Genomic DNA, 12251 nt, shown 5'->3' on the forward strand with positions numbered 1-12251 from the left:
GCAACAGTAACACAGGAATTTTTGCACAACTCTACAATCCCGGAAAAAGCTACAGTTTGCGTAGGTCAGTATAGCAAGTTCCTTTCTGTACCTGTCACTAAAACAGTTACCACAATAAATATAATAAAGAAAATCCTGGAGTCCTGCATTTGGGAAGTTTACTGCTAATGGCTAGGTCTACTACTTGGCTTTGTTGTGAATGGATGGATACTGACTTAGGATTCTGATGACTAAGGAAAAAGGAATTTTTCAATATTTTGTGTATGGGGGGGTGCCCTTGAAGTGAAGAGGGGGCCCTTTGATTTTAGTCCTGGTTTTGTCACTAAATAACTTCATTACGTTTCACAGGTCACATCCCTTTTATGGGCCCCAGTTTCCTCATAAAATGACAAGAGTAGTAAGGGGAAAACGTATTTAAAGTCCTAGAATTGATTCGATTACTTGGGGAGAAAATGAAGATAGAGAAGGAAAGGGACCAGGATCTCTGAAATCTGAGACCCTCTTACACGGAGAGTTTTTGGGAGAGGAGCCAGCAAAGGAGAATGGGGAGGAGAAAAGGAAAATGTTATGTCCTGAAAACCAGGAGAGGGAAGCCAACAAAGAAGGAGAGCGCTGAGCACCCAGGCTTCTGAGCTGAATGCTGAGAAATCCAGTGTCCACTGACAATATGGAATTGTTGGAAGCCTTTACGCAAGCCATTTCAACAAATGAGTTAAAGTCAGACGAAAGCCAGTTAAAGAGTAAACAAACAACATCATTTGTGATGCCTTTATAAACTGCTCAAGCTTATTGCAAACCCACAGCTGGTCTAATTCATCGAAGCCCTTCTCAGATCCGACCTTCAGAGATTCTAAAGCACTTAATCAGTCCATGACTCCTCTTGCCTCCCAAGATTGTTCTGAGAGTGTTTTATAAAAAAAGACACCGAACAAAAGAGTGGGGCAACCGTTGGTTTTCATTATTCTATTACACTATTACTGTATTCATTTTGTACTCGCTAGGCTCCTCCAAGCTCCGTAAATACCTATATTTTCTTAAATTGGCAGCCACCCAGAGAGAATTTATCAATCCGGTTTCCTCGCCCGGCACCCTGTCAGTCCCTGCCCAACTCTCAACCCCTCACCTCTCCAAATCTTTGAGCTGGGAAACTCAATTTCGTAACTCCAACCCGGAAACAAAGAAGGAGGGAAGGGGTGGTGGGAGGCGGAATGCGGCTGTCTCCTCTGGAGGCTCTGAGCGCAGGCACTAATCCTCCACGGACCGTTTGTGCTGCCCTCCTAGGAAGCGTGGCGGGGGTGGTGCTTATTTTCCTGACGGACAGAGTACGGGTGCCGGGCGGGCTCTCGCGGAAGTCCATGCGCCATTGGGAGGGCCGCAGTAGCTGCTCTGTGCCCTTGTTGCCGAGGGCCTCTTCCTGGGTCACTCCTGGAGCAGGGGCCGGACTGGGGCTGACACCGGGGCTCCGGCGTGGCCCTCTCGGCGCCCGTGTGACCTCCTCGCCGGCGGGATGTGGCGACTACGCCGAGCCGCCGTGGCCTGGTAAGTGCGGGCTCAGACCTGGCCCCGTTATTTGGGGGGCCTCCGGAAAACCGGGTTATCCCATCACTACCTCCAGAATGTGCACCTAACTCTCAGGCCAGGCGGAGGGCGGTTGGAGGATTCCGGGATATTTTTGAGGACCCGTAGTTACAGGAGTCCTGACTGGGCTTACCTGAAGTCCCGGCTGCAGTACCGGCCCTTGTGCCTGTTTTCTGTGCCGCCAGAAGATTCTGGGCTCCTTTCAGTCTTGGCCTTCTCTGTTGTCCTTCTGTCCCTGTCCTCTTTCACCTTTCTGCCCTCGCTGTTATCTCTGTCTCTGGTTGCTTCTTGTTTCTGCTCTCTCCCTCCCCTCGCCGTGTCCCTCTTAACTCTTTTTCTTCTGCCTCCACGCCAGGTGTGCCTTGCTCCTGCAGGTACTCTGTCTTCTGCTAGGGTAAAGAGGACTCTGCCTCTTGCCTTCGTCCGCAGACTAGACTTGCTTTGGAGTCAGATCTGAAGCAGTGACGCAAATGGTGGCCGAGGTGGTGATTAGAGAGATACCCTGTTAATAGCAGCTTTTCAGTGTTAGGGAGAAAGGCTTGCTTTGGATGCGAAGTGGTGAATATAGCACCAGCTTTCTAATCACACTTATTTTTGCCCTGGCCTCGTTTAATCCTAAGTAGAAAATCATAGGAGTTTTTTCATTTCTGTGGGTTACTACGGGCATTTTAAAGAGATTTAAATTTGACTTTATCTTGACACATATTTGTGTTCTAATATCCTTAGATACTTTCAGGCTTAACTCATTGTTGCAGGCTTTTGAGAAGAAGTAATATGCATCAATTAAGGTTGGAAAAACTTGGTTTTCCTGAATTAGCCTCCAAACACCTTTCTTGAATTTTTTTCAGAACGTTTAAATAGTGTAGGTAATTTATAGTGTTTATAAGGAATGGAATCCATTTGTTTTATAAAGGTTAATTTGAGTCTATATTTAGAATCAGATGACATACAACAGTTACAGTCAATTAGAATAAGTGAATAGTTATTTCTAATTTAATGGAATTTGAGTTTCTGAGTAAATCCATAGCCCTTGATAACTGCGGTAGATTATTTACTACTTTTTTATTTCTACTCTTCACTATTTCCTGGAGAAACCTATCTAATTTTATTTGAATAAAAAGAGAAAAGACTTTGCCAAAAATAGCATACTTCATTGGAACAATTAAGATATGTAGGAAAACTTTAAAAATTGACCTTAACAACAACTAATTAATAACTGACATATTTGTTTGTGGATGTCGTTGGGGTAAATTATTTCTAAAGTTACTATAGACTCTGCAAAGTCATGGCTTAAAAGTGTCTTATGTTGATAGTGCAGTTTAGCTACCCTGCAGAAGTAGAGATCTGGAAAGTTAGAAGCCTCAGCTCTGAAATTTGTCTTTTGCTGTATTTCTTCTGCAAAGAAGAATACGTGTTATGAAGGAGTACACTTAAATTTCCATTCTTTTTTTTTTATTTTTATGTTTATTTATTTTTGAGAGAGAGACCAAGTGCAAACAGGGGAGGGGCAGAGAGAGACAGGGAGACACAGAATCTGAAGCAGGCTCCAGGTTCCGAGCTGTCAGCACAGAGCCCGACATGGGGCTGGAACCCACAAACTGTGAAGTCATGACCTGAACTGAAGTCAGACCCTTAACTGACTGAGCCACCCAGGTGCCCCTGAATTCCCATTCTTAAACAGATGGGAACATAAACATTTTTTGACATACATCTCTAAATACATACTCCCATATTTAGGTGCAATAAATATTTGTGTAAACTTGTTGAAAAGAGAATTATGTATTAGGAAATGATGCATAGGTTAAAAGAGATGGTAGAGGAGAGAGAATAGATGGTTTCGGGGGCAGCAGAGGAGCTTGCTTTGCATCACATTTGATTTTCACTTTGGCCAAATGTAGAAGTCTGTATTCAAAATACTTTTCCTTCAGAACTGTAAAGGCACTACCACATTTTTTTCTGGCATCCTTTGTCAACGAACACGGAATACAGACTGTTGGGACAATCTGATTTCTCTGTGTTTGTAGGTATCCTGTTTTTCTTTTCTTCCCAGACCTTCCTTGCCCTGCACCCCCCACACACATGAGCTTTAGCTCCTCCCTGGCAGATTGTTCATCCTGGGGGCAAGTGTTCGCATTTTAACATTCAGCTGCACCGGACTGAGGGTGACACAGCCTTTCCCCAGATGGTGCTTCAGTAAATCTCAATTTCTTCTCCTCTTTTTACTCTCTTACCTATATCTCAAGAGGACCCTTTTGTGGAAAAGAGTCTCTCCTGTATGAGCATTGATCTTTTAGAGTACCACCATGAATTGGAAGCTCTGGAAATAATACTTGAGGATACCTTCCCAAGTACTAGGATTTTGTTTTGAGTCAATTAGCTTTTCCAGGGGATTGATTAAAGAACATTTTACATGTGGTTCCTGATTTGGACAACCAAATACTCTTTTTTCTTGGTGTCACCCACAGCTGTTGTTGCCACCATTGTGGAAACAGGGATTTTAGAGGTTTGGGAATAAAAAAGGAAGAAAATAACGAAAAGCCAAAACATCTTAGCAATATGACTACTTGGGTCTGGAGTTTATCTATTTGGATATATATTTAGATTAACTACTTTCTTTAAAAAAGCAAACAACTTTTGAGGGATAAAGGACTACTCATCAATACATTAGTAGAGGCTAGGGCAGTTATTGTTGAAATGACATTTATTGAGCACTTACTGTGTGGTCATTGCTAGGTTCTTTCACCTTTTGTTTTGGTTTTGTTCTCCCAATAACATATGTTCATTCAGCAGATTTATTAAGTGTCTACTGCTTGTGAAGCATTGGGCTAGGCTTTAGAAATACAATGGTAAGCAAAACAGACAAGACCCCTCCCTGGCCTTATGAAGATTATAGTTTATTAGTAGAGACAAATATTAATGCAATAATTACATTATTATGTAAAACAAATTTTATGTGCCCTAAAGAAAAGTGCAGGGAACTAAGAACTGTAGCAGGGGAACTCTAGTGAGAATGTCGATGCCAGGAGAGAAAGGGATACTGAGGTGAGTACTGAGGTACTCCTTTGATATCCAAGGGGTGGTGTTCAGTAGGCAGTTGGACACAAGGATCTGGAACTTAACTGTTTGTACTAGACATACAAGTTTTGAGAAACATGGATATGCAGATGGCAGTTGAGGAGATGGGTGTGGATAAGGTTGCCTGGGAAGAATGGGTAGACTGAGAAGACAAGTGACTTTACATCTAAGCCCGATGAACTCCCAACATTTAAAAGGTTGTTGGGGAGGAGGTGCCTGAAAAGGAGTGGCCAGCGAGTAGGAGTAAAGCTAGAGACTGCGGAGATTGAGGGCATTCCAACAAGGAGGGGGTGTCAACGCTGTCAGATATTGCTGAGAGAAAGAAAATGCGAATCGAAAAAACAAATGCCCACTGGAAGCCTTCAGGGCACTCAGTGAGGGCTGTTTCACTGAAGTGAGACAAATGGAAATCAGGTTGGTTTGGCTTTTAATAGAGGAGCTAGAGCAGGGAACTGGGGTCTGTCTTTCTCTCCTTTAAACTGACAAAGACTTGGGGGCGCCTGGGTGGCGCAGTCGGTTAAGCGTCCGACTTCAGCCAGGTCACGATCTCGTGGTCCGTGAGTTCGAGCCCCGCGTCGGGCTCTGGGCTGATGGCTCAGAGCCTGGAGCCTGTTTCCGATTCTGTGTCTCCCTCTCTCTCTGCCCCTCCCCCGTTCATGCTCTGTCTCTCTCTGTCCCAAAAATAAATTTAAAAAAACGTGGAAAAAAAAAAAAATTAAAAAAAAAAAAAAACTGACAAAGACTTGACTAGTGATTCCTGAAAAGAAAGGAGGAATTCAGAGGAAACAGGGATTTGCCTTTAAAAGGCAGAAGAGTACTTCCTTACTGTAATCTTACAGGGCTTGTGGAGGAGGGTGGGTGTCAATGCGGTAGGTAAGCAACAGCATGTGTCCCTCTGATGGCTTCCATTTTCTCCCAAGAGTCGGAGGAAACAAGGAGAGATGTGGGAGGGTAGAGGTGGGTGGGGAACATCTGAAATAGTCCTAGCAGAGAGTGGAAGAATGAATTGATAAAAAGTAAGATGGCCAAGCTTTTTTTAGGGCCTAGCTGAGATGTCTGTCCAATTGGGTGTGACTTTCTTCAGTAGTGCTTCATTCCCTTGGTACAGGCTTAAAGTGATAATAAGGTTCATCCAGGGTTTGCATATTGCCAAACAAGTGTAACAGAAAGTCAGAGGGCAAGGGAGTTTAGAGTGTTTGCAAAAGAGCCTTTAAGACTATGAACCAGGTTGCTGATGGCTCAGAGCCTGGAGCCTGTTTCCGATTCTGTGTCTCCCTCTCTCTCTGCCCCTCCCCTGTTCATGCTGTCTCTCTCTGTCCCGAAAATAAATAAACGTTGAAAAAAAAAAAAATTAAAAAGAAAAAAAAAAAAGAAAAAGAAAAAAAAGAAGACTATGAACCAGGCTAACTAGGTAAATAGATAAGGTGGAGACTGATAGGTTAGGGAGCAGATAGAAATACCCATGACCTGGCTGTTCCTATAGGGCCAAAGATGGTTGTAGTGAAGGGGATTATGGTCTGAGAAGAAGATACTTGAATTAGTGATTATTGACAATAACTCTGATGTAGACGTAATCCTGTTTTAACAGATTAAAAAAACTGAGGCTTTGGTAAATTCATAATTTGCCCTTGATTGCACGTGAGTAAGCAGTGAAACTGGAACTGGAACCAAAGTTTATCTGACTCAAAACACTAAGTGGCTGGCTATAAGGACAGGGTCGAAAGAAGTTTGAGCCAAGTGTTATGAAGCCGTGGGCTATTCCCCCAGTTGGTTTGGCTCTTGATTGTTTTATATCTGTAAGTGTAATAATCTTAGTCTCCTAGCTAAAACTTTAGGATTACTATTTACTCTTTTCCTTGTCTCCTGTGTCTAGTCTGTCATTCTGGTATCTACCTTTCCCTTTCCTTTCTTAGTGCTGCCACCTCACTTTAGTGTCTTCTCTTGTATCTGTGCAACTGATACACGATTGCCTTATTGCTCCCCAAATTACCAAACACTGGGCGGCTTCAACAGGAAAACATTTATTTCTCACAGTTCTGGAGGCTGTGAGCTCCAAGATCAAAGTGCCGGCATATTTGATGTCTGCTGAGGAATCACTTCCTGGTTCCTAGATGGGGGCATCTTTTTTCTGTGTCCTCACATGACAGATCTGTGCTCTTCATCTCCTTATAAGGGCACCCAACACGTGGGCACATCCATGACTACAAATAAACCAAATTATCTCGCAAAGGCCTCACTTCCAAATACTTCATGTTGTGGATTAGGCTTCCACATACAAATTTTGGGGGGACACAAACATTCAGTCTGCAGGACGTTGCCTTTAATAACCTTCTTTCATTGCTGTTTGATTACTCTTACTCTACTCAGAAACTTTCAGCCAGGTACTTTATGTGGTAATGATTTTTTCCTTAATTTCCATCCCTGGGCTGTCTCAGGATCATGAGACGTAGAGAAGAGACCAAAGAATAGCTGTTCTAAGCTGCTGGAATTTTTGTGTTTGAAAGCAGGTTTGCATTCATTTTGTTTTCACTTTTACTGACAGTGAATAGCAGTTAATAAAATAAGTCTGTGCCTTTTTTCTTTTCATCTCAATTCCTTGGATTGGGATAGCCTGCATGTAGTAAAGGAGAGGGAGGGCTCTGGAGTCCCACTGCGTCAGTTTGAATCTTCATATAAGTGTGCACTTAGACGAGGTGTGTGTGTGTGTGTGTGTGTGTGTGTGTGTGTGTGTGTGCGCGCGCGCGCGCGCGCCATCTTTTCCTTGTTGGTAGAATGGAGGTAATACTAATACTTTCATCGTAGGATTTTTAGCAGGATTAAATGAGGTAGCACATGCCACAGCAGTGCCTGGAAATGGAGTAAGTGGTTAATGTAAGCTATGGTATGATGTCGTGTGCTTGGTCACATGCACCCATGTGCATTTTCTCTTGTGCATACTGCTCTTTTTATGTCGTTTCCTTCTCATTGTTACCCAGTCTGATCTTTGTCCCATTTTGGTTTTCTTTTCAGTGAGGTCTGCCAATCCTTAGTGAAACGTAGCTCTGGAATCAAAGGAAGCTTACCACTACAAAAACTGCATCTGGTTTCACGAAGTGTTTATCATTCACATCATCCTACCTTAAAGCTTCAAAGACCCCAATTCCGGACATCATTTCATCAGTTCTCCTCTTTAGCTAACCTTCCGTTACGTAAATTGAAGCTTTCTCCAATTAAATATGGCTACCAGCCTCACAGGAATTTTTGGCCAGCGAGATTAGCTGCAAGACTCTTAAAACTTCGGTATCTCATACTAGGATCTGCTGTTGGTGGTGGCTATACAGCCAAAAAAGTGAGTAGAACTTTCCACTGCTTTTCCAGTTATTTTAGCATGATTATTTGAAGGTCTTAAAACACAAATTGTTTTTCTTTAGTGCAGTAGAATATTTAAAAATTTATGGTGTATCTCTACCATGTGCTAAATTAACGTTGCAAATAGGAAAATGCTCTTTGAATCTTGGTTATAATTACAGTAGGTGAGAATGGCCTAGGGGAAGGAGCACTAGGGTGGGGTGAGGTCACCTGGCTTTGATTTTCAGCTTGCCACTTAGTAGCACAGACAGGAAAGTAGGTGTCATGCTAACACAACCACTTTGGGGCAGCTTTGGGAGCAGAGGCAAGGTGTCCTGACCCCTGGTTTGTGTTTCTTCTGTTCCACAGTATTGTTTAGGTAAATCATGAAGCCTATTTGAAGTAAGAATATATTTTCAATTTTTACATTTTCCATATTTAGTAAAAGGACGCTTACATGTTCTATACGCTTGCCTACTAATTTGTTTTCAAAGGAACTGAGGCTATTTTGTTTCTAAAAATTTTGACCATAGTGTATCGCTCTTTGTAGATTAGCATGTTTTAATTAGATAAATTAAGGTGGTTTTTCTTTATTTTTTGTATGACATTCAGAACATTCGATTGGCATATTTTCTTTTCTTTTAGACTTTTGATCAGTGGAAAGATATGATACCTGACCTCAGTGACTATAAATGGATTGTGCCTGACATTGTGTGGGAGATTGATGAGTATATTGATTTAGGTTTGTATCATCAACGTTAAAATACGTTTTTTTGGTCATATCTTTGGGAAAGAGAAATAGTGGTATTGAGATAGTTTCTTAACTCATAAGTTCACTGTTTGGCAGTTTTATTTTAATGATAAAAGTAATAGAATATCAAAGAAAAAACTAGTAGAAAAAAAATAACCCCTTCATCCATCACTTTCACATAGCTACTACTATCCTCATGGACATTTTCTTTTAATTGAACCTAGTCTGTGTATGTGGTTATTATTTTAGTTTCCTTTTTAAAAGTTATATGGCAACAGTATATACTTTGGCTTCTTTTCCTGCCCAACACATTTGTTAGCCAAAGCAGCCTCTCTGGACATCACTTTCAGTGTTCTGTATTCTCACCCAGAGCAGAAGCACCATAACCCACCTCACTAGTTACTTTTTATTGGATACCTTGGTGACTTCTACTTTTTGTAGCCAAGTCCCTCAAAGCCCGCTAGAGTCCGTAATAATTTCTTGCCATAGTCAGGTACTGTTCACCTTTTTCTATAATAGGTAGATTAGAAAAAAGTATATCTGATAGTTCTGATTGCCAGTATGTTATGATGATTTAAACAAAATTTTCTTTTAATGGAATTACTTTCCTCAGTCTTTTTTTTTTTTTTTTTAGAGTTTGTTTAATTTCTTAGGTGCATATGGGGGTGGAATTACTCTCTACATGCACTTACAGCTCTTAAAGATAAAACCGTGCTGCACTGACAGAGGGATCTGCAGGAATCTGTAGCATTCTTTCCATGTTTTTCTAATATTCGTGAGGAGAGCTTTTACCTTGATGCATTTGCCAGCACCACAGTGTGGGGCTGAGGGTTGGGTTCTGAAGCTGCACTGGCCAGCCTCAAGCCTGACTCCCTGCTTCTTTGCTGTTGTGCAGGCTCATCTACTTAACCTCAGTGCCCCAGTTCCTCACCTGTAAAGTGGGTTTGATGATAACTGTTCTGTAGGGCTGCCTTGAGGATTAAACAGGGGAGTGCCGTAACAGCATTTAGAATAATATCTGACATACTCTTTATTTTGAGAATATTTATGTATTTTAGTCCTCTGCAGAGAAAATTAAGAAAAGCGCATTCTAATTCAGAAGATACTGTACCGTTGTACCAAACTTTGACAAAATTGAGCGTCAAAATTTTTGTAAACAAAAATGAATACTTTGACCATTTTATAAATAAAACCAGCAAAAATAAAACCGAAGTTTGCCATGGGTTCTTAGACAGTTATTTCCAAATGTTAACAAGTGTGAATTTTCTTAGGGTCTGTGAAAGGATGGAAAAAAAGTAATGGAATTCTATTTTTTATTTCATTACTGTCTTCGAGTTTGGATCAGGTGTTTCAAGAGGTTTTTTTCTGTATTTTCTTTGATTCTTGGCCTCTTTGCTGTGACTTTCTCCTTAAAAGTACTTCTGATTCCAATACAGCATTAACATTGTTAATACAGTGCTTATAGTTCCTGGCATTTAACTTATAAATGAAAAGTTTCCATCTAAGCCATACATCTGGTGACTCTTTTTAAAAACATTTCATGGCCTGTGGATTATCATCACAATGACATATTGTTTCAGATACAATTATAGTTGTAATAGGGAGAAAAATAGAAAAATATTTTAAGTTTATATATGATGATTATTTCTATTTTTTCAGTGTTTTAATAGTCAAATTCTTATTTTGAGAATTTTGTTTGTTCTCCAGAGAAAATTAGAAAAGCACTTCCTAATTCAGACGACCTTGCAAAATTGGCACCTGACTTTGATAAAATTGTTGAAAGCCTCAGTTTACTGAAGGACTTTTTCACCACAGGTAAGGAAGGACCCGTTTGATCTCACTTAAAATGTCAGAAGACCCAGAGGAAAAATACTAAGATGTATTCATTTGTTTATTCGTATCTTTTAAATGAAAACATCTAGTACAAATGAAAAACAAATTTTTGAAAAAACAGATACACAAAGTTTTGTTGCTCAGTGGTTTTAAATTTTGGTTAGTGCAACAAAATGAAAATTTGTAAGAGGTTAAACATACTTGGCTTTAGTCAGTGAGGGAAAAAACGATCTCTTGTTCCTGACAAGTAGGTTAGACTTCCTATGTGCTTGCTTTTCATAATTGGTTAGAGCCGATTTGGTGATTTTTAAAACAAATTTAATTATGATGGGCCGTAATGAGTAGAATTTACTAAGGTTGATCTTGGCGTATTTGCCCAACTCACACCCTATCATGATATAACTCTGAGATCTCAGACATTTGTTTGCTCATTCCTGTCAAATTTTACATTTCTATTTCCCCTTTTGCTGATTTTTCACAGGTCACAAATTGGTTAGTGAAGTCATAGGAGCTTCTGACCTACTTCTCTTGTTAGGTGTGTAAACAGACATTTTTGCTGACCTTAACATGCCTTTTAAATGCTTCTAATAAACTAGTTGCAAATAAATTGCAGACCAAATTTATGCTGCTTATGCTGAATTTTAAAACTCCAGAACTCTATTGGGCAAATTCCTTATCTTACAGGTGAAAATAATAAAATAATTATCTTGCAATAAAACTAAAATTCCTAAATACGTTTCTATAAGATTAAAAGTATTAAAAAGAAAGTTTGTTTAACCAAAATATTTTCTTGAAATTGACCTGATCATTTCTGATAATTGAAAAGTAATTTTAGTTTGTCTCATCTGTCCTGTCACCTTTTGACATTTTAAATTTATTTTGTTACCATATGTGGTCTGTAACGGCAGTGATATAGGACTGAACTGTAAGTACTCTCCTGGAAAATTATCTTCATCAGAAATTGTCTTTTTTAATTGTAATTTTCAGTGATTTGTTTTTAAATAGGTTAAACATGTCCTATAATATTTACAAAGGTTTTTTTGCGTAGGTTATCAATGTGTTCCTTAAAATAAGAATAGTTTTTAATTTTCAAAAAAGTGGGTTTTATAAAAGTCCATTTGCCTTTAAATTAGACGTAATTTGGAATTTCGGCTGTTGATATCACTGGAGAATTTAAAGGACTGCTTATTTATCTTTAAGGTTCACCTGGAGAAACAGCATTCAGAGCAACAGATCACGGATCTGAAAGTGACAAGCATTATAGAAAGGTAAGTATAAGGGAGAACTCTTCACACAGGTAGTCTGAAAGAGTTAAAAAAAAGTTTTCACCTACATGAAAGGTTTGAAAATGGTAACATCTGAGGAGCAAATATAAAAGCATCTAAGTAGAGGTGTTGTTAATCTTGGTACAAAGTGAAAGGTATTGTGTGACAGTTCTGGAAATATAATTGGAGAAGCCCATTGCCTTCAAATATGTTGTGAAATATTAGTTTCAAGGATTGGCTTCAACAAAGGGTCTTGTTGTTAAATATGTGTGGGAAAGCTGATATAAATAAAACAAGCAGGCTTTTCTTTTCCTTGGGATTTCTCAGACCTCACATACTTATGTGTATTATAAATCCCAGGAGAAGTCAAAGTGTACAGAGTTTTCCAGATTTATTTAGCAACAGAACCCTTTTTTGTGAAA

General features: G+C 39.9%; 2 protein-coding genes across 7 annotated transcripts in view; one reads left to right on the top strand and one right to left on the bottom strand.

The window, feature by feature from the left end:
- The window catches only part of ATP13A4 (ATPase 13A4), a 98051-nt gene extending 96768 nt beyond the window's left edge, over positions 1 to 1283 (bottom strand). Inside the window, exon 1 of the mRNA XM_032594584.1 lies at positions 1124 to 1283. The gene's annotated coding sequence lies outside the window, so the exon portion shown is untranslated. The remainder of the gene's footprint in view (positions 1 to 1123) is intronic.
- Positions 1284 to 1324: 41 nt separating this feature from the next.
- The window catches only part of OPA1 (OPA1 mitochondrial dynamin like GTPase), an 86962-nt gene continuing 76035 nt past the window's right edge, over positions 1325 to 12251 (top strand). For 2 of the 6 annotated variants that reach the window (XM_030330673.1, XM_030330675.1), the window contains exons 1-6: positions 1345 to 1539; positions 7663 to 7981; positions 8626 to 8722; positions 10439 to 10546; positions 11046 to 11099; positions 11765 to 11832. In XM_030330673.1, the coding sequence (XP_030186533.1) occupies positions 1508 to 1539; positions 7663 to 7981; positions 8626 to 8722; positions 10439 to 10546; positions 11046 to 11099; positions 11765 to 11832 (678 nt within the window). In that variant the 5' untranslated portion in view covers positions 1345 to 1507. Of the gene's footprint in view, positions 1540 to 7662; positions 7986 to 8625; positions 8723 to 10438; positions 10547 to 11045; positions 11100 to 11764; positions 11833 to 12251 lie in introns of those variants that run through there. The other 4 variants (XM_030330676.2, XM_030330677.2, XM_030330674.2 and 1 more) reach the window with 4 other exon arrangements.

The sequence above is a fragment of the Lynx canadensis genome, chromosome C2 (genome assembly GCF_007474595.2).
Source record: "Lynx canadensis isolate LIC74 chromosome C2, mLynCan4.pri.v2, whole genome shotgun sequence".
In the NCBI taxonomy this organism is placed as follows: Eukaryota; Metazoa; Chordata; class Mammalia; order Carnivora; family Felidae; genus Lynx; species Lynx canadensis.